Below are 22971 nucleotides of genomic sequence, written 5' to 3' on the forward strand. Positions count from 1 at the left end.
GGAATCCCTTTTTTTGTTCTCTTCCTACCCCACATCACCTGCTAGGCCATTAATAAAAGCAATGCTTTGTTTTCCACACTCTAAATCACTACTAATGATTCTCTAATGGTATTCTAGGTGGTGTGAAGGACAACAGGAGATGATTTTGTTGCTGCTGGAAACAGGAGGCCTACTTTTAAAACTAAAAAGTACAATATTCTAGCCTGCAGACGAAAGAACACTCCTAATGGACTTGTTGTGACAAAGGGAAGCCATATACTAGGAGAAATAATGCTGCCCATGTTTATCAACAGGTACAGGTTGCTCGCTTCCACCAAGTCCGACCTGGACAGAGGCCTTAAACAAGTTAGGAAGAACATATTGCCGCCCTTCACAGGTCTCCTCCTCTCTCTCTCAATCCCTGAGTTTTGGTTTCCTGAGATTTTATTGATTAAAGCTATGTATGTGGCCCAGTGCAGTGGCTCATGCCTGTAATCCCAGTACTTTGGGAGGCTGAGGTGGGTGGATTACTTGAGGTCAGCAGATCAAGACCAGCCTGGCCAACATAGTGAAACCTCGTCTCTACTAAAAATATAAAAATCAGCTGTGTGTGGTGGTATATGCCTGTGGTCACAGCTACTTGGGAGGCTGAGGAGACGATAGTTTGAACCTGGAAGGTGGAGGATGCAGTGAGCTGAGATCGCGCCACTGCACTCCAGCCTGGGCTACAGAGGGACTCTGTCTCAAAAAAAAAAAAAAGAGAGAGAGAGACACACACACACACAGAGAGACAAAGACAGAGAGAGAAGAAGGTGATGTAAAGATGGAGCAAAGAGAGACGTGGCCATAAGACAAGGAATGCTGCAAGCCACCGGAAGTTGGAAGAGACAAGGAACAGGATTCTTCCCTATATACCCTGGAAGGAGCATGGCTTTGCTGGATATTGGACCTGATTTCCCAGAGAGTAAGAATAAATTTCTCTTGTTTTAAGTTATTCTGACAGGCTGTGCGCAGTGGCTCACACCTATAATCCCAGCACTTTGGGAGGCTGAGGAGGGCGGATCACCTGAGGTCAGGAGTTTGAGACCAGCCTGGCCAACATGGTGAAACCCTGTCTCTACTAATAATACAACAATTAGCCAGGAGTGCACATGCCTGTAATACCAGCTACTTGGGAAGCTGAGGCAAGAGAATCACTTGAACCCGGGAGGTAGAGGTTAGAGTGAGCAGAGATCACACCACTGCACTCCAGCCTGAGCGACAAAAGCAAACTCTGCCTCAAAAAAGTTATTATAGCAGTCTCAGGAAACTATGTAGGAAACATGTGCTATGCCGTAGGCACTATATTTAAGAGCTTTATAAATGTTAACTCATTCAATCCCCATAACAACACTATAAACCAGGCACTATTATCCCTGTGGAAGAAAGGGAAGGACACAAAGATTAAGTAGCTTGCCCAATGTCATAAAGCATGTAAATGAGGGAGCTCAGATCTGATAGAGGTACTCTGATTCTAGAGATGGTGCTTGCAGCCAGTGTGCACCCCTGACAATCAAGGTCTGGGGGAGAGGGGTCCAACAGGTGCTCAGAGACGACGTGATGCAAACCCTGGTGTCACCAAACTGATTGATGCATTATTTGCCCCATGCTCAGCTCCAGACAGAAATTACTTTCTGAACCAGCAATTCAGAATATATGTTCCAGCAGAGAAATCAACTATTCAAGAAACAATCTGGCAAAGAGGAGCATCACTGGCTGATTGACAAACACCCACAAAGTGATGTCTACCTATCATGCACTGGGAAATGCCTGCAGGCTCTTGCTCTTAGGCCCAGTAGTACTATTTCCAAAGCTATCTGCTCAGTGGCAGTGGCCCATTTACCTATTACCCTACATCTTTATGAATACAAGCTGGAATAGGGCAGCTTTAGGGTTTTCCAAGGCTGTTAGCCCAACAGCTAAAAAAAACCTTTCTTTTCATTTATTATAAATTCTAAAGCCTTGTGAAAAAGATTCTTTATCCTATTGTCACAAACAAGGTCATAAAGCCACTGGGATACAGGTGTTCTGAGTATGAGAGGACAACGGCTCCTTGGCAGCAAAAATGAAGGTCTAGAGGAAAAGCAATTTACTTCTGCTTATGGCACCCTGCAAAAACAAACATCTCTCAGGAAAGCAAGAGGTACCTAAGAGTGAATAATGTCCCTTTGCCATTCAGAGGTTCCTTCTGTCAGATGCTAAGCAACTCAGCACTGGTGTACCTGGGGCAGTGGGTTTAGAGAAAAGACAGGAAAGGAGGTAAGAATAAGGTTGAGTAAGGGTTGACCGTGCCAGGTGATTTGACAGTTATCTCTCTGAAGCCTCCAGGTTGTTAGGAAGATGATGGTAAGGGCCTAGTTTTGAGATAAGGAAACCAAGCCTCAGAGAAGCTATGTAATTTGGCGCAAAGTCACAATGAACAAGAGACTGAGCTGAGATTCAAATCCAGGTCTCTCTGACCCTGAGGTCCATTCTCTTTTCCTTTACCCCACCTTCCTTTCTAAGGAGTAACTTTCCCCTTAGAAAAGGTAACTTCCAAGGATGAAATGTGAAATGGGGTAGAATTTAAGAAGACTCAGGAGAAGACAAAATCAATTTCGCATAAAGCAACCCTTGTCCTTAAGAAGTCTAAACATCTTTATGGTTTTTGTGGTGTCTGATATAGGTCTCACCACTTTTAAATGAACAACAGTGTCTGCATTTCCATTAATTCTTACTAACATTAAGAGATCTGGCCCACACAAATCTGAAATGCATAGGAACAGGCCTTAGCAAACAAAGTAAAGGATGTATGTCTTTTCCATTAAAAAAAAAAAATCAGGTATTTTTTCCCAGCAGACAGGGAGAGGAAGAAAATGAGTGTGTGTGTGTGTGTGTGTGTGTGAGAGAGAGAGAGAGAGAGAGAGAGAGAGAGAGAGAGACATGGCATCAAAACAGCAGTATCAAAAGCTTAGAATGGTGGGAGTCTGACCTACATACAAGCTTTTTTTCTTTTCTTTTTTTTTTTTTTTAAACAGCAGGCATCTGAAGCCTGAAAAATTAAAAGCTTTGCTAAAATTAGGTTTAACTAGTAGAAAAATCCCTCATTCTCTCTCAGGTTTATTATATCTTTTACTAAAGCATTACACTCATGACACTTAATGGAATATTAGTAAAGGACCTTAATTTTATACTTTGGGTTGGGAAAGGAGGGTAGGAAAAGAAAGTGAATCTAGGAAAGGGAACCTGTGAATTTCCAGTCTTGAGCACATTTCATCAATCCATTTCTAACTGTCTATAGCACATCCTCTGGCTGAGTCTCCTGGAGAATGGAAATAACAAAATCAGGGCCAAGTGAGGGGAAGCCCAGGCTCCTCAGAGACTGTGCCTTCCCCACAGCAGCTTCCTGGGGATGCCTGTGACAGACTCTCTTTGTTGAAGACTGGGCCCTCACTGTTCTCTTTGTGAGGGTAACCTGCTACTCCGGAAAGTAGCATGGCTACTCCGGAAAGTAGCATGTAAGTAGGACCAAAGGCACCGCAGATAATAAAATCTTGGCTGATGTGATGGGCTACGGCTTTTCTTTTTTTTTTTTTTTGAGATGGAGTCTCACTCTTGTTGCCCAGGCTGGAGTGGTGCAGTGGTGTGAACTCGGCACTGCAACCTCTGCCTCCTGGGTTCAAGCGATTCTCCTGCTTCAGCCTCCTGAGTAGCTAGGATTACAGTTGCCTGCCACCACACCCGGCTAATTTTTGTACTTTTAGTAGAGGTGGGGTTTTGCCATGTTGCCCAGGCTGGTCTTGAACTCCTGACCTCAGGTGATCCACCCACCTTGGCTTCCCAAAGTGCTAGGATTACAGGCGTGAGCCACCATGCCTGGCCAGGCTATTGCTTTTCTTTTTCGGTGTGGGGTTGAGTCCAGGGGTGGGTTAGAAAGTGGTGATTGGTTGTAATCCTTTCCTGAGCTTTATTTCTCATGAGGTAGGGTTGTGTAAGTAGGTCTGAGGGGCTTAAAAAGCCAACTGTAGCTGGGTGTGGTAGCACATGCCTGTAGTCCCAGTTACTCAGGTGGCTGAGGTGAGAGGATTGCTTGAGCCCAGGAATTCGAGGCTGCAGTGGGCCATGACTGCACCACTGTACTCCAGGCTGGGCGACACAGCAAAACCCTGTCTCAAAAAAAAGTTCCAGTTTTTTTAAAAGACAGGGTCTTGCTCTATCGCCCAGGCTGGAGTGCGGTGGCACAATCTTGGCTAAATGCAGCCTTGACCTCCTGGGATCAAGTGATCCTTCTGCCTCAGCCTCCCAAGTAGTTGGGACCACAGGCACACGCCACCACACCAAGCAAATTTTTTTATTTTTGTAGAGAGAGGGTTTCACCATGTTGCCCAGGTTGGTCTCAAACTCCTGAGCTCAAGCAATCTGCCTGCCTTGGCCTCCCAAAGTGCTGGGATTACAGGCGTAAGCCATCATTTCCAGCCCATTCTAGTTTTATCATTAGAATACCATTGTATTATGTCTGAGTTCTCATCAAATCAGACCAATTCTATTCTGATTTTCTAGGCACTTCCAAAAATTCTTACACTATTAATAATGAGGAAACAATGAAAATATTTAAATCAAACATGTTCTTTCCTTCTGCTTTCACACATAGAGTACACACGAAGGCTTCCCCAGTGCAGGCAGCTGACTTAAGATCCATGAGGCAGGAATATTCAAGAGTGCCTCATTTATTACAAATGCCTAGGACGGGCTGGGCCTAGTGGCTCACTCCTATAGTCCCAGCACTTTGGGAGGCCAAGGCGAGAGGATTGCGTGAGCTCAAGAGTTTGAGACCAACCTGGGCAACATAGTGAGACCTTGTCTCTACTAAAATACATCCATGCCTATGGAGAGCAGAGCTTACCACTGTAATTATACACTAGATTTCTGTCATTTCCTTCTAACTTAATGATAGGTAATCTTCCTTTAAACATGTGCTGAAGTTCCTACAGTCCTGACCATCTCAACTTAAAGGAGATCCCGCCGGGTGCAGTGGCTCACACCTGTAATCCCAGCACTTTGGGAGGCTGAGGCGGGTGGATCACCTGAGGTCAGGAGCTCAAGACCAGCCTGGCCAACATGGTGAAACCCTGTCTCTACCAAAAATAAAAAAATTAGCTAGGCATGGTGGCAGGTGCCTGTAATCCCAGCTACTCGGGAGACTGAGGCAGGAGAATTGCTTTAACCTGGGAGGTAGAGGTTGAGGTGAGCCAAGACTACAAAATTGCACTCCAGCCTGAGTGACAAGAGCAAAACTCTGTCTAAAAAAAGAAAAAAAAAAAAAGGAGATCCCAAGCAGTCAGAGGTGCCCTCCTGCTTGAGTAAGCAGCACACCTCAGCAAACAGCAGCCACCACCTAGGCCATTCTCCTCTGTGGTTCCCCATGTGCTTTCATATTAACAGATACCATGGCCCAGGGTGTGGTCAAGGGAATACCACACATGTGCTTAAGAATTGGTTTCTATTATGACTATTCACCTTTTGCCATCTGGAATGGCAGTCTTATAGGGATAATCTTAATGTAGGCATCATTTGATATAATTTTATAGTTTAAATGAAAAGGAATGAAATGCAGTGCTGTGTATTTCATTAAGATCAACAAAACCTAAAGGTGGTCTAAGAACAGTTGGGGCCAACCTTCAGTTTCCATTTGCCAACTGGATACCAGAAACATTCTACTACAGATACTTCCTGTGCCTTTTTGTTTGGTAGGAAGAAACCAAGTTGGGACACTATAAGAGACAGGAACAAAATCTACCAAAAGTTGGAGTTATCAGGTGAGTTAGGAGTAGGACCAAATAATAAGAGCCAAGGAAGAGCAATAGAGGCATGCACGCAGTAGTCTCCAAACAAAAATTATAAGCATTTGATGAATCAAAGGTAGGGGACAGGGCAGAGGGGCTGAAGAACTTACAGAGGTATCGGTACAAACTAAATGGAATATGTACAGGTGCCAGCTTATACCAGCTACATTCATACCTAGAAGTCCGTGTTTAAAAGCCTAGCAGATTCATAATACCAAGCTGCTACTTTAACAGGCTCTACCACTAACTGATGGAGAGTTTTGTAGAGAAGAATTACATGTAACTTATCTGCATACTTATACAGAGGCCAGAGAGATGAAAAATTAACCACTTGGTAATAAATCTGCCTAGTCCCTCCTCTCAGCACTTCCCCAACCTTACTGGCATTCAGAAGCTGATTATTCCCATCATATATCATAAAGTCGAGCCAAATACCAAAGACAGCCAACTGACCCAGATAATCTTCAGCTCCCAATGTAAGCTGTGGCCTGTTAACTTTTCTGGAACTTAGGAATCATGAGTTGGAAGGACCTGCTCATAGTTCTTACCTTACCCTGTGGCAACTCAGAGACTAAAGCCATTCTGGCCCCAAAATGCTACGGACAATCTTACTTGCCCTGGTTTGAAAGTCCTTTTTAGCTGACCTTTAGAATATGGTCTATCAGACCTACGTGCTAGAACCAGCTTTTTCTGAACTGGTAACTTTAAAATAGTGGGTTTAATTTACTGTGGGTTTAATTAAATAGTGGGTTTAATTTAGGCATGACCTCGGCTCACTGCAACTTCTGCCTCCTGGGTTCAAGCGATTCCCGTGCCTCGGCCTCCTGAGTAGCTGGAATTACAGGCGTGTGCCACCATACCCGGCTAATTTTCCTATTTTTAGTAGAGATGGGCTTTTGCCATGTTGGCCAGGCACTGGTCTTGAATTCCTGGCCTCAAGTGGTCCACCTGCCTTGGCTTCCCAAAGTGTTGGGATTACAGGCGTAAGCCACCGCGCCTAGCCTAATGTGCTGTTGCTTTTAATTTTACTCTTTAACAGACTTGATTTTATATTCAAACTCCAAAGCAACCCAACAAAAGGGGTAATTTGGAAAAATTATTATCTTGAATTGCTGGAACTCTCACATACTGCTGGAGTGTAAACAGGCACCACCACTTTGCAAAAAGTTTGGCAGCATCTATTAATCTGAACATATGCATATCCTATGATCCACTCTTAGGTTCATAAATACTCAATTCTACACCTTAGGGATATATACAACAGAAATGTACATATATGTCTTATCAAAAGACGTGCTCATGTATTTCACAACAGCACAAACTATTCATAATAACTAAAATCCAGAAATCAGTCAAATGTCCAACAGAACAGACTAATAAATAGTACAGCCACAGAACACTGTATAGCAAACAGAAGGAACAAATGTACAACCACAAACAATAATGTGGACACATCTCAGATATACAGTGTTGAGTGGAAGAAGCCAGATGTGGCCGGGCATGGTGGCTCATGCTTGTAATCCTAACACTTTGGGAGGCGGAGGCGGGAGGACTACTTGAGCCCAGGAGTTCAAGACCAGCCTGGGCAATATAGTGAGCCCATGTCTCTACAAAAAAATTTAAAAAGCAGTGGGGTGTCGTGGTGTGCACTTGCGGTCCCAGCTACTCAAGAGGCTGAGGTGGGAGGATGGCCTGAGCCTGGCAGGTTGAGGCTGCAGTGAGCCCTGATAATGTCACTGCACTCTAGCCTGGGTGACAGAGTAAGGCCCTGTCTGTCTCAAACAAAACAAAACAAGGAAAGCAGCCAGACATAATAAATATAATTGTGGTTACATTTAGATAACATTCAACCAGCCCAACTAGTCTACGGCGCTAGAAGTCAGGACAGTTGTTATCCTTGGAAGGGAAGGTGACTCAGTATGATGAGGGCCTCTGTGTGTTGGTTACACATGAATATTCTCTGTTAAAACTCATCAATTCTGCAAGTATAAAGGAAGTAAAAAAAAAAAAAAAACTCAGCTGAATATTTATGATTGTGCATTATCCAAAATGTACATTTTATTTCAATAAAAAATCATGAGACTATCTTGTCATAGACTAAAAATAAAAAAAAAAACCTCTCATCATGCACTGCACTCAATAATTCTTTCCTTTACAAATTCACTTTAGAAAAGCCTATTTTTGTGAGAAAGTAAAAAGATTAAAATGACCTATTTCTCTTCCAAAGACTATTTTTATGAACTCTAGTTTGCGGAACTGCTTCACTAGAATAGCTGTATCTGAATCTGCTATAAATCCCCTTAGTCTTCCGTCACGGGAGGCAGCACTGTGGCACTGGCCTCACCTTGGAATCAGATGGAGCTCAGTGTGAATCCTGGCTCTACCATGCAGCAAAGCTATGCGGCCTTGCCATGCATCAGTTCTTCAACTGTAAGGTGAGAATGAGAAATAAGTGAAACAATGTGGGTGAGGGGCATGGCATACAAACACCTATTATCACCAAAATCTCATTTAGGGAAGAAAGTAGATGCACCTCTCTGCCCATCTTTTACAAAGTAAACGCAGATGCTAGCACTCCTTAGATGTTCTGTGAGCAGTTAATGTGAATATGATGCTTTAGCACCATCAAGAGCCAAATACCAAGTAGCTACAGTAAACCTCCTCTTAAAAGTTTATCCCAGTATTTCAGAAACTGAATTTTTATTTATTTATTTATTTTTCAGAGACAGGGTCTCACTCTGTTGCCCAGGCTGGAGTGTAACGGTGCAGTGTCACAATCACAGCTCACTTGCAATCTCAAACTCCTGGGCTCAAGTGATCCTCCAGCCTCAGCCTCCTGAGTAGCTAGGACTAGAGGTATGCAGTACCACCACACCTGGCTATTTTTTTTTTTTTTTTTTGGTAGAGACAGCTTCTCTCTATATTGCCCAGGCTGGTCTCAAACTCCTGGGTTCAAGCGATCCTCAAGTCTTGGCCTCGCAAAGTGCTGGGATTAATGGTGTGAGCCACCAAGCCTGGCCTAGGAATTTAATTTTTAAATAACTATTGTTCTTGAAAAATTACTTTGAGATGTGAACTCTTAAGCATTTGTATCTTTTGAAAGCTTAACTCTGGAGAAAATCTGATTCCATACAGAGAATTTAAGATCCACTCAAGTAGACAGAAATAAGACTGAAAAAGAATGCATCTTGTTGTGAGCAGGGTAAACTTCTAAGGCTATCTCCACAAATGTCATTTAGAGTGGCAAGTCTGACGATGGTAGTAATTCTTATGATTGCAAATTAATCCTGTGAGTGTGTGTAAACGAAAGCTTCCCAAAGTAAACTTAGCCCTGTTTTTCGGTAAAGTCAATAAAAACTATTAAAACTACAGCCTAAAATATATTTTGGGTTGTGAATAAGTGTGTTGATAATACCGTGACTTGGACAGAGAATTTGCATCCCATCCCCAAAAGCACAAACTTTGGCTCTAAGCACTTGGTATATTACTGTGGATAAGCAAACTATAAAAATCTTACAAGATGACTTTCACTAGACTAACATAATACACAGCCCACACCCATATATATTGCCCTCTAAGAAGAGAAGGAATGTGGGGTTTGGGGGGTGAACTGGAATTAAAAGTACATCTTAGGTTTTAATGATGCTGGCAGTTAAGCTTGAAGGAACTATGAGTTCAACTTCCAAAGTAGTTAAAATTTAGTAAATAATAGCCAACTCGAAACAGTTCTCACAAGCTACAAATGGGACAATTTTAGCATCAAAAAAAGCCAGGCACAGTGGAACGTGCCTATAATCCAGCTACTTCAGAAGCTGAGGCAGGGGGATTGCTTGAGCCCAGGAATTTGGGTCCAGTCTGGGCAACTCAGTGAGACCCAACCTCTTTTAAGAAGCAACAAGAAACACAAATAGTATCTATGATAGACTGAAACACACAAAATATTAAAAAATTTATAATTTTACAATATTAAAAATATACACAAAAAAACCCTTTGCTGGTCACCTTTGGTTACTGGGGGGCAGCAACTCATTATACAGATAACCAATAGAGGGAAAATATGAAGCATTTATCCAGGCTTTCCTATAAGAACTGATTTTCAGGGTAACTAACTGAGACACAGTCTCGCTCTGTCACCCAGGCTGGAGTGCAATGGCACAATCTTGGCTCACTGCAACCTCCGCCTCCTAGGTTCAAGCAATACCCATGCCTCAGCCTCCTGAGTAGATGGGACTGCAGATGTGCACCATTACACCTGGCTAATTTTTGTATTTTCAGTAGACACGGGGTTTTGCCATTTTGGCCAAGCTGGTCTCGAACTCCTGACCTCAGGTGATCCGCCCGCCTCGGCCTCCCAAAGTGCTGGAATTACAGGCATGAACCATTGCGCCCGGCCTAAAATAGCTAATTTAAGAAGCAATTCTGAACGCTCAATTCTAAAACAATTTAGTCGAATGGGGATTTTTATAATGGATGATCCGACTGACAACACCAGAACTATTGATCAATCTTAATTATCACAAAAAGAAAAACTGACATTACAAGAATGCCTGACCTCATAAGTGAATCTTGTCTGGGTGTGGTAGAGCTCATGCCTGTAATCCCAGCACTTTGGAAGGTCGCGGCGGGAGGATTGCTTGAGCCCAGAAGTTCAAGATCAGCCTGGGCTACAAGGCGAAACCCTATCTTTATAAAAACAAAACCAAAAATTAGCCAGGTGTGGTGGCATGCACCTGTAGTCACAGCTACACAGGAGGCTGAGATGGGAGGATTGATTGAGCCTGGGAGGTTGAGGCTGCAGTGAGCCATGATCATGTCACTGCACTCCAGCCTAGACAACAGAGCGAGACAGTGTCTTTAAAAAAAAAAAAAAAAAAAAAAGTGTGAATTTGAACCTGAGCAATCCTCTGGTTTATAGGAAATGTGTGTTTGTGTGGGGGGGTTAGAAGGACATATGACATGACACTATGCACCTTTGGTGTACAATCAGGCACAGCCACATTGTGGAAAAACCCTGGTTTCTTCAACACATAAATGGCACAAAAAAGGGAAGGTGAATTATTACATAGATTTTTAAGAGACATGTCAACAAATGTGTGAATCTTAACTGAATACTGATTCAAACAAACTAAGCACTCAAAAGATATTTAACAAATGATATTAGGAATTATGATTACTTATGTTTGATGGTGATGATAGTTATGTAAAGAATAAGACTCCCGGCCAGGCGCAGTGGCTCACGCCTGTAATCCCAGCACTTTGGGAGGCCGAGGTGGGCGGATCACGAGGTCAGGAGATCGAGACCATCCTGGCGAACACGGTGAAACCCCGTCTCTACTAAAAATACAAAAAAATTAGCCAGGCGTGGTGGTGGGCGCCTGTAGTCCCAGCTACTCGGGGGGCTGAGGCAGGAGAATGGCATGAACCCAGGAGGCGGAGCTTGCAGTGAGCCGAGATCGCGCCACTGCACTCCAGCCTGGGCGACAGAGCGAGACTCCGTCTCAAAAAAAAAAAAAAAAAGACTCCCATTGGTTAGAGATACATTTGAAGTCTATCTCATTTCCCAAAGTGAGGAAGAAAAGATAAAAACAGACTCTAAAATGTTGATAATTTTGAAGCTGTCCAATAGGTACATGGGGGATTATCATACTATTCTCTCTACTTTATCTGTGGTTGAAGATTTCCGTAACAAAAAGTAAAAGTGGCAGAAAGATGATGGTTGTTGAAACCAGGTCATGGGAGTTTGCTGTGTTGTGCGTATTTATCTTTGAAAATGTCTATAATTTTTTTTACAGTATCAATAATCCAAGATAAATTCTGAATGAACTCTGAGATATTACTGTCCAATCAGAGGCCGACCTACTCAACAAAAAGGCATCATACCAAGAGAAAAAGAACATGGAGAGAAAAAGAACATGGAAGGCTTCATATGGCGATAACCCTAAATCTCACATGCCTACAATTTTCTAGATGACAATGAAAATTTTGAGCAGTCTTCATCAGAAAACACCAACTGTGTGGTTGGCCCCAATGATGCTCTGTGCCTCTGTAGTGACCATAAGCTTTTTCCAAGAGCAGGGCCTTCCTCTTACCTGGCTGGGGTGGATGAGGTGGTGGCATCTGGTGGTGCATCAGAGGGTAGGGAGGGGGCTGTTGATGAGGCATCATGCCAGGGTGCCCTGCTGCTCCAAGTGGGGCCAGGCCAGGTCCTCCTGAGTGCTGGTGTGCCTGTTGAGGGTTCTGGCCATGCTGCTGCTGTTCCATTTGCTGTCGTGCTCGTAATTCAGCATACTTCAGCTGTTCCATGTGGAAGTTTTGGCGTTCAGTAAGCAACTGCTGCCTCTGTTGTTCTAGCTGTAAGCAAAGGAAGTGGAAGAGAAATGACACCAGAAGAGGCTTTCAGGATTGGATAACACAAAGGACAACTACATAATGCCTGAATTCCCTCTATCCCATCACACTGACATCACCACCTCACTTCCTGCACCTTCTACAGTGAGAACAAAGGCATTATTTCCTGAGTAGCATATTTCCATTTGGACATCTGTTACCATGGTCAAAGTCTTCTCCATGTTGAGTCTAAGTCTTTCCTTGCAATCTTCCCGCAGTAGGGCTACTGCTCTTTGGGCTCACTTGGACACATGTAATCCCCTCTATGTTTGGCAGGCCTTTAGATATCTAAAAATACTTTCTATGGCTGTCTGAGTCTTCCCCAGGTAAAACGAGCCTCTCTTGTCCTTGTAATAGTTCCTCAGATGTTAACATTTCAAGTTCACCCAACCTTCCTATGTGCTCTCTTTTGGATGTGATACTCTCATGGTTACTGTCTATTTTAGAACATAACACCAGAGTTAAATTACTCTGCATGAGTTGACGTGGCCTTAGCTGCAAAGATATGCATTTCTCTATGTGGAACTTTGGCAGTGCCACTGCAAATCTTAGCTTTCAAGTACCCAAAATTATACTTGGTGACACATTCACGGAATATTTTAGTTGCCTATAAAAAAATTTGCATGAATCTTAGTTTAACAACTACAAGCATTTCAATATTCAAGATAATCTTTCTGGCACCCAAATGAGAATAAAGAGAAATACAGTATTATATGTTTAGTTCAGAGAATGAAGCCTATCCTAAATTAATTTAATTCAGGGATGATAAAGAAAATCAACCTGAACATGCATGAAAATGAAAATCCAGATCTCTGAAAGTAGTATAAAAATCATAAGCATAAGGAGGGTTAATAAACCCACTTCTTTTCAATAACATCTCCATCCCATCATTTTGATAGAAAAATCTAAGTCACTGGGAATCATTTTCTAGTGCTGTGTTGTCCAATACAGCAGTTAGAAGCCACACACAGCTACTGAGCACTTGAAGTGTGGCTAACATGAAATGAGATGTGCTGTTGGTGATGCACAGTAAAATTTGAAGACTTAATATGAAAAATTGTTCATATAAATTACATATAGAAACAATGTATATATGTAGGTTTTACATATACTGGATTATGTAAAACATCATTTCACCTGTTTTTAATTTGGCTACTAGAAAATTTTAGTTATATATATGGCTCACATATTTCTGTCCAATAGCACTATTCTGAGGCATTTAATAGGTTAGGGAAGTATAACATTTTTGCTTTTGGGGGCAGCAAGTTCTGTGGATAAACACTACACACTATTATTTGCAAAAACTAGATGGAATAAGCATGAGAATTAGCCTAAAAATCTGGGCCTTTGGCAGAGGGCCGACTGGGGAAAATCCCTGTGAAATTGAGTGAGAAGCATCACTGGTTATAGGAGTAGCAACTGGGGTATTTCCATGGACAGATGGGGTGTGGGAAGACAGGCCATGAACACAGTATGAAGAAAAGATGCATGAGCAGGCTAAGAGGAGAACAAATAAAGAGAGTAAACGGTATAGCTTATGTCCTGGATTTTGGTAACTGGCTTGTAGACTTTCCTTGGGGAGAGGGAGATTTTCTGAAACAAAACATTTTGAGAGAGGTTGAGGGTTACCAGGAACAAGCAAGACAGGGTTCTACCATGGTCCTAATAGTCTAGTGTGGGCTCTTCATTTTCTGGGAAAGGTAATCTGAAGAGGGTAAAGCCTGGCCTGGTTCAGTTTCCTGTGTGCATGATGAGAAGGGAGATGTAAGATGTAAACAGCAAGAGAATCTTCTGGAAGTCCAGTTCTGCAGGAAGACTAATCAGATTAGTAAGTAAGAGGCAAAATGATTGTAAAAGGTGGGGTGGGAAATCTAAATATTCTGGCTACAGATCCTTGGTTTTGCTTTCTTCTAATCATTCTTTCTAGGAATTTAGGACTCTGAATTTGCTTAAGAGGTGGCCAGAAAACATCCTCTTATCTGTTTTTGTTGAGTGACTACTGGTCTGAACAGCTTGGCTGTAGTCCTACCGTTATGTAAGAACTATGGAATTTAGGTCAAGATATGCTTTATAAGGAAGCTGAACTGCTACTGGAGGGAGCAGTGACTCTAAAAGGAAATTCTGGTCTCTGCATTACCTAGCTGAATTTTGGGTTCTGCTTTTAACCAAACTAGCCTTTCTTTGGGGGCTTACCTTAGTATCAAGGTATTAACCTTGGAAAGAAAAAAAGAATCTACTAATAAGAGGATGAGAGGGCCAAGCTGGGAAGAAAAATTTGCCCAATTTTCCTTGCCTACAACATGAGCTAGCCTGTATTATCCTCTTTATTTTCTGAGTTTCATCTGTCATTTTAAAACTTAGAAGGTAATTTTAAAAAAGTAATTAGAAGAATTAGAAAGGATAAGTGATTAAACACATACATAAACCTGAAAGAGAACCCAGTTTAAACCAAAAGTTCCAATGTGGGGCCAAACACGTCCTATGAGTTGAGAGCAATGCCCAAATAACAGGCTACCAGTTGGCTCCATAAGGGCCATCTCTGTTCTGCGGCAGATGCAGCAGAGCTTGCCACCATGTACTGGCCTCGTCATGCAAATAAAATAACTTTTCTTGTTCTAGATACCTTATTTTTATTAAATCAAGTTGAAGACTGCATTCACTTTTGTGGCAATCAGAAAGAATGTTAACTAGGAATTTCTGAGAGAAAATTGCCAGTACTGGTCATATTTTAAATGCACTTAACCAATGACCCAGTGATTAGGCATCTGGAAATCTGTCCTAGAATACTGTATGTATGCATGTGTAAGGATGGTCATCAAGGCATTCTTTTTGATGTTCAGTTACATAAGATAACCTGAATGGGGGAAAAAACAAGTTGCAATAAAAATATTTATAAGATAATCCAAGTATATAAAAATGACTTTGTGATCATGTATAAACACATTTAAAATGTTCTGAAAGATACAAACTATTAACAGTGATCATCCATAGATGATGAAACTGGAAGTAGGAGAACTTTTCTCTTTTTTTTTTTTTTTTTGAGACGGAGTCTTGCTCTGTCGCCCAGGCTAGAGTGCAGTGGTCGCCTTCCGGGTTCAAGCAATTCTCCTCCCTCAGCCTCCCAAGTAGCTGGGATTACAGATGCCCACTACCACGCCCAGCTAATTTTTGTATTTTTAGTAGAGATGGGGTTTCACCATGTTGGCCAGACTGGTCTTGAACTCCTGACCTCAGCTGATCCGCCCGCCTCAGCCTCCTAAAGTGCACAGGCATGAGCCACTGCTCCTGGCCAGAACTTTTTATTTATGATTTGAAAATTTAAAATATCACACACATATGTTTAATAACAAAAAAATAGGCTCCAGCGAACCCAGTTTTTCATACAAGGCTGCCTATGGCCCTGCTCTGAAGACACATCCTGAGCCCCCACTTCCCCTGCTTTCAAAAACCCTGCCTTCCTCTCCCTCTTCACTGTGTATGTATAAAGCAGCCGTATCCAAGCGAAATCTAACACAACAGAGCACTTTTCAACACCAAGACACCAAACGCAGACACAGCTGCAAGTGCAGCTGAAGTTCACACAAAGCTCTTCTCCCTTCTATTTGCATAAAGCAGGGAGGGGGGTGGGAAAGAGTAAAAGACAGTGAGGGCCACAAAAATCTATCTACAATGCCAAGGACTGAAATATCAGCTGAGACTTGAAGCCTCAGAGCTAAAGTAAATAATCACACCTTTCTTTTCAATGCTTTGTATCAGTGATGAGAAATTCACTGAAAAAACCCCAAATCCAAAACAGACATATCCATCCCTTTTTATACCTGAAGTAAAAGAAAACAATATAATTGCATTTTGCTACTTCCATGTGTACTTCTGGTAGCAGAAATCCAAAAAGGGAGCCTGCATCATTATTGTGACTCGTCATTTTATCTTTGTTGCAGCGTGCTTGCTTCATGAGGCCACAAGTCTTTCTGCTTCAGAACTGAACCTGCTACTGGCTATGGCTTTCTAATCTCAAATAAAACTACCTTTAATGTAATAGCAAATGTTGAACAATAGATTCAATTGTATGACAGGCAGCACAGAAGATGAATTACTACAACTACACAGAAAACAAAGTTAAATATGATTACTCTGGGACACTATGAAATTCTTTTTTGCTGTTCTTTCTTCCTCAGTTTGTCATAAAATATAACAAATTTTTCTAAACTTACTATTTGTGAGGATAGCCCATTATCTCTATCTTCAAATTCCATCCAGAACTTCACCATTTCTCTTCACTTCCATGGCTGACACCCTGGTCCAAACCACCATATCTCACGTGCATTAACCTAACAGCCTCCACACCAAGTCTCCCTGATTCTGACCTTGCTGCCTTATAATTTACTCTCTCTAACACAGTAGACAGAGTGATCCCTGATAAACTGTAAGGAAGATCACTTCAGTCCTCAACTCAAGGTCCCGCAATTATTTCACATTTCAGAGTAAAGCAAAAAGGCCTCTGGACGGCTTTCAAGAATTTCTGTGATTTGGTCACCATGATCTCTTTGACTTTATGCTCCTAACTCCCTTGACTCATTTATGCCCCAGCCCACCCACCTACTCCCTTGTCTCTGAACATGTCAGTCATACTCCTGCCTCAGGGCCTCTGCACTGGCTGTTTCCAGCACCTAGAAGTGCTTGCCCATCAACTGTCAGTTTCTCAATAAGGCCTAATCTGATGACACCACTCAAAACAGAAATCCCTTCCCTGCCACTCCTAATCCCCCCGACTCAGCCCATAACATACACACAAAGCTTGTATGTATACCTATATATATATGCAGCATATAATACCTTATTACTTATAAAACTTCCTTAATTCACTCATGGTTTCTAATTATTTGTAATCCACCAAGGCAGAGATCTTTGTTGGGTTTTATCTACCACTGTATCCTCAGTAGCTGTATGCCTGGAGGACAGCAGATGCTCAGTGAGTATTTGGCAAATGAACAAATATATCATTTTATCTACCACAAAAACTATCAAGGCAGGCTGACTCTCCAGTCTCCTAAGCAATCATTCTTTTCATATTTCAAGAGCTGGGCCTTTCTTACAAATCATTATCAATCCTCCTCCTCCAGGAATCTTACCTTGATAATCTGAGCTGACCATGACCTCCCCTTTCTCTGAATTTTCATAGCCCCATCATCTCATAGTATTTGGTTTCTTTGAGTCAATGTCTCATCCATCCTTTAACTTCCTTAAGTACAGGGTCTGGGTTTCTCACAGTTCCGAGTTCCCTAATAGTCCCTCTTTTCTGAAGGTACACAATTTCTTTCTTTTCTTTTTTTAAGACAGAGTTTTGCTCTTATTGCCCAGCCTAGAGTGCAATGGCGCCATCACGGCTCACTGCAACCTCTGCCTCCTGGGTTCAAGTGATTCTCCTGCTTCAGCCTCCTGAATAGCTGGAATTACAGGTGCCCACCACCATGCCCGCCTAATTTTTGTATTTTTAGTAGAGACGGGGTTTCACAATGTTGGCCAGGCTGGTCTCGAACTCCTGACATCAGGTGATCCACCTGCCTCATCCTCCCAAAGTGCTGGGATTATAGGCGTGAGCCACAGCACCCAGCCTCTGAAGGTATAAAATTTCTATACCTAGCCAAATGAACTTCAGAGAGACACACAATATTTAGTCCAAAAGCTATAAATGGAATCAGCTCATAGATCCATTCTCAGTGGCCTCAAAGTGTCTTTTAAAAAAACATTCAAATGTAAACGGCTTATGTGGGGCCCAGGCCCTTCAATTCTCTCCAGGTAGTTTAGTCTATAACACAACCCATGTCTGAAACCTGCTCTGTTGACTGCTGTGTGCTTCTGCCTAGCATCAAAAGCTACTCAGTCTACAGACACAATGAGTGGTAGACCCACTGGCAGCTCAACACCCTCCCCTGAACTGGAATGCTTTTCTCATGTCAATTCCCTGATATACTCTGTAACTTCCATAACTGCCTTTCCTTTAATATTAATGCTTTAAAATATGAGGGAGCTGGAATAGCTACTAATTATAGCTGAGTTCATGATACCCATAACAAATTCAATTTTTTTTTTTTTTGAGACAGAGTTTCGCTATTGTCACCCAGGCTGGAGTACAATGGCATGATCTCTGCACGCTGCAACCTCTGCCTACCGGGTTCAAGTGGTTCTCCTGCCTCAGCCTCCCAAGTAGCTGGGATTACAGGCGCCCACCATCACGCCCAGCTAATTTTTTGTATTTTTAGTAGAGACGGGGTTTCACCATGTTGGCCTGGCTGGTCTCAAACCCCTGACTTCAGGTGATCCTCCCGCCTTGGCCTCCCAAAGTGCTGGGATTACAGGTATGAGCCACCATGCCTGGCCCTGAAATTTTTATATGATTACATTTAATTACAATTACTTAAGACTAAAAAGAACATCTGGCTTTAAGTCATTAGAGGGAAAAAAGCTTTATATTTGATTTTGAGTCTTAATTTCTGAAACCTATTGCTATTTAAACCAAACCAAACGTTCTATTTAAAAAAATGTTACCCTAAAGCTACTGCTTACTAGGTTAAGATGAGCAAGAGTGCAATCTAAAATGAACTGAGGCAGTGGGGGAGGTGGAGAGTTGGGTGCCTCTACTCCTAGCTGATCTATTCATTATCTGGAGTATCAACTTTATTGATTCATAATAGGATGACAGAAGCTGCATAGATATCTCAGAGTCCCTAGGTTAAAATGAAATAGCAAAAGCTCATTTCTTTATAAATTACGAAGTACTAGATAAATACAAAGAGCTGAACAAACAGGTTTGAGATCTGGCTCTGTCATTTCTGACCCATGTGATCTGAAGTACACAACCTACCAGGTTCAAGCTCCAGTCTGGAATGTAAGAAGGGCTAACAAAGAAGTGGCTTATGCTGTCATCCAACATCACTGCTGGATTCTTGAATAAGGGGATTCAAAGCAAACATTATTTTCTTGCTTATGGCTTCCTCACATAGTTTGCCAGGAAATAAAGTGAGTAAATCCATTTAAAGTGCTTTGGCATAGTAATTGACCCAATAAATGCTCACAAAGCCAACAATGGCTTATGAATCTTAAGAATTTTGTACATATTTGTTGATTACTGGTTTGCATAATGGGAGGCATATATTTACCAAACACTTACTATGTATGTGCTAGACACTGTGCCAGGCATATGCCATACTTCTCTCAATTTTCACAAGAATTCTGTGTGGAAATCATCAGTAGAAAAACATTCATAGCTTTGCTTCCCACAGGGAAGGATAGGATGCTAGTGCTAGAGTGAGAAAGAGGTTATGTCTTAATTATACACAAAATGAGCGGGTGGCATTTTGAAGTTCAAATGACCCATTTTGGTTGGTAAGAGAACAGGTCTCCAAGCTGGTAGCCAACGATCCTGCTTTCTAATATTTACACATTCCCACTGAAAACTATTCACCTAACCCAGATCCAAAGTTGGTCTGTGACCAACAGGATGTGGCAGAAGGGATGTGACTCGCATGTTTACATTATAAAGAACATTATAGCTCCCATTTTGTGTGCTTTTTCGTACTCTTACTTTTTTAAATCACTTACTCAGAAACCATGGCAATTTATAACTAATACAATTGGATTACTGAAATTCATAGGGACTGTCTCATACAAAGAATTTTCCTGCCACAAACAGCTGACACCAAATGCTGATTAAGAAAATAACAGTCTACCATGGAAGAATTCAAGCAGAGCAGCGTTGTGTATTGGGATGGAGTCCGGAGAGTATTTTCCCAACATTTTCAGCTGTGTTGTTTTATTCAGAAAATATTTATGAAATATTGTGTGTGATCTGATTAGAAAGTAACATTTTTTAAAAGTCAAAAAGCTGGACTCAGCAGCTCATGCCTGTAATCCAAACCCCTTGGGAGGAGAAGGTGGGAGGACTGCTTGAGGCAAGGAGTTTGAGACTAGCCTGGGCAACATGGCAAGATCTTGTCAATATTTAAAAAAAAAAAAAAAATTAGCTGTGCACAGTGCCTCATGCCTGTAGTCTCAGCTGCTTGGGGAGGCTGAGGAGGGAGGATCACTTGAGCCCCAGGAGTTTGTGGCTGCAGTGAGCTATGACTGCACCACTGCACTCCAGCCTGGGCAACAGAGTGAGCCCTGTCCTCCCAGAAAAAAGTCAAAAGAGAAAAAATAGTGAAGTTATATAATTTAAGTAGTTATTTAAAAAATATACATCACACAAGGAAACTTCTGCAGGGCTGAGAGAAGAGGAGCGGTTATACACTGCCCCTTGGTGTCTGGGGGCCAGTAGACAGAAGTGGAAAGGGGATGCGAACTCTGCTATTCTTAGGGGACAGACAACAGGTCCATCAGAAGGTTTAAAAAACCGGGGGACCTGCAGGTTCATTCTTTGAAGAGAAAGCAACTTAGTGCTGAGGAAAGAGCTCCTTGCCAAACTAGATATATTCTGTAAGCGCTCAGGGTTGACTCAATATTCAAGGCTAATGGATCAGTTATGCTTTGCAAATGACAGCAAGACGTCTTACTGCCAGTGGGATCTACCCAACCATCATTTGAATCCCGCATATGCCAACAATCCACTCCACTATATTATAGCCCCCTATTACTCCAGGCCCTCTAAGAAAATCTGTAAAATGTCAAAAGGGAAGCTTATTAGAGAAAAATAAACACAAAGACTCATCCCCTAAAGCTCCACCTGTAGGACGTTTTCTCTGATAACTTCTCCCTCTCCCCATCTCCTGGGAACTCCTCCTTTCTGTTCCCATAGCAGCATCTGTACAACTGCTGTACTATACAAACATACTGTATTGTCGTTATTTGTTGACTGTTTCCCCCATTAAACTAAGTCTCAAAGGGTGGATTATCCTTTCCACTTTCCCAACTACGGCAACAATGCTGGCACACACTCATTTAAGTAAGGGCCTGTGATGTGCTACTTCTGTGTTAACAAAGACATCTGATTAAGTCCCTGCCCTCAAAAAGTATATACTCTGGTACAGAAATGCGAACCCATGAACTGGTGATTACAGTGCAATTAAGCGCTCTGTGAGGCTGCCACTGCAGTAAATGTGAAGGCCATGCCACCCACAGCTGAGGACTGCAGGAGGTAGGCAAAAAGTGGGGCAAAGGGCCTTCTTGGCCAGAGAAGCAGGATGCAAACAGGTGGCAAAGAGAGTAAGGCTGTGAAGAAGCCTGCATTTGGTCCAGCATACACAGAGGGTGACAGAGATGAAACCCAGGTCTCATGAGCTCCCGGGGCAGGAGACAATCAATGGTGTGAGAGATGCTTACAGAGACATAAGCTCAATGACAGATGTACAGCATGGAGTGAGAAGCACAGTAAGTCCCTGACTAGGCTGCTTCCTAATCAGGGAACTGAGGGTGGGGTGGTATAGAGTTGGGGTAGGAGAGCTACTGAAGCAGCCTCTTCCTACTTTTGGGGCCAGCTGGTCTTAGGACAAAATGGATATGGGCTATGGTGACAGGTACTGGGCTACTCATCATGAGGAGTTCAACAGAGGACTTGCTTGGACTGGCCACTAAGAAACACTTTAAATAATGCAAGAAGATACTTAGGCAAATGTAAATCCTAAAATGATCAGTATTCTGGAATAATTTCTTTTTAAAGTTCTACCATTTGGAGTCAGAATCTCTCATGTAGATAAAAAAGTCAAAATCGTCAGAGGTAAAAAGTCCTAACTAAATGCTCAAATTTAGCCCATGCTTAGGGAGTCACTAATTCTTTATCTAGTCAACTCATTACAAAAATTTATTTTTGGCCAGGTGCGGTGGCTCACGCCTGTAATCCTACCACTTTGGGAGGCTGAGGCAGGCAGACTGCCTGAGGTCAGGAGTTCGAGACCAGCCCAGGCAACACAGTGAAACCCTGTCTCTACAAAAAAACAAAAAATTAGCTGGGCGTGGTGGCGCACGCCTGTAATCCCAGCTACTCGGGAGACTGAGGCAGGAGAATCGCTTGAACCTGGGAGGCGGAGGTTGTGGTGAGCCGAGATCATGCCACTGCACTCCAGCCTGGGTGACAGAGTAAGACTCCGTTTCAGAAAAGAAAAAAAAAATTTGTTTTTGTTTTTGTTTTTTTCCACTAAGAGCTTACTTAATCTCTTTTTCTCCAGAACTTCTCCCAAGATAACCAAATGTTTCTCTGCTTCTAAATTTCTTACTTTTTATGACTTCCACTCTCACTTTTGGCCCTTTTCATAATTCTCTTGGTCCCGTTTGGCCCATGACCTTATGTCAAAAGTTTCTGCTCCAGGGAATGCTACGTACAAGACTCAGGATGGGCCTACTTCCAGCTACCATTCAGTATAGGAGAGGGAAGAGAAGTGTGAGAAAGCCCAAGGATGGATCTGAGGGAGGATAACAGAAAACTAGGTTCCTAACTCAAGATGAGATTAAGTTCTCCTTTCTAGTATTTATTTTGAAGAAGTCAGGGAATCAAGAAAATCTCTGAACACTTATATAACTGCTGATAAGACTGTACATTAGTTCAGCCCCTGTGAAAAGCAGTTTGGAGGTTTCTCAAAGAAACAAAAATATAACTAATATTCAACCCAGTAATCCCATTACTGGGTATATACCCAAAAGAAAATAAATTGTTCGGCCGGGCATGGTGGCTCACGCCTGTAATCCCAGCCCTTCAGGAGGCTGAGGTGGGCAGATCATGAGGTCAAGAGATAGGGACCATCCTGGCCAACATGGT

At 42.3% G+C, this 22971-nt stretch overlaps 1 protein-coding gene and 1 long non-coding RNA gene across 5 annotated transcripts in view; one reads left to right on the plus strand and one right to left on the minus strand.

The window, feature by feature from the left end:
* The window catches only part of SMARCC1 (SWI/SNF related, matrix associated, actin dependent regulator of chromatin subfamily c member 1), a 195230-nt gene that overhangs the window by 12242 nt on the left and 160017 nt on the right, over positions 1-22971 (minus strand). For all 4 annotated transcript variants that reach the window (XM_001154676.8, XM_016940956.4, XM_009445383.5 and 1 more), the window contains one exon: positions 11930-12191. In XM_001154676.8, coding sequence (XP_001154676.1) covers positions 11930-12191 — 262 coding nt within the window. The remainder of the gene's footprint in view (positions 1-11929; positions 12192-22971) is intronic.
* LOC129143617 (uncharacterized) lies at positions 2074-11930 on the plus strand. Its single transcript, XR_008547253.2, has 3 exons — positions 2074-2161; positions 8145-8275; positions 11633-11930. It is a non-coding gene; the product is annotated as an uncharacterized LOC129143617 (long non-coding RNA).

This window comes from Pan troglodytes, chromosome 2 (genome assembly GCF_028858775.2).
Source record: "Pan troglodytes isolate AG18354 chromosome 2, NHGRI_mPanTro3-v2.0_pri, whole genome shotgun sequence".
NCBI lineage: Eukaryota > Metazoa > Chordata > Mammalia > Primates > Hominidae > Pan > Pan troglodytes.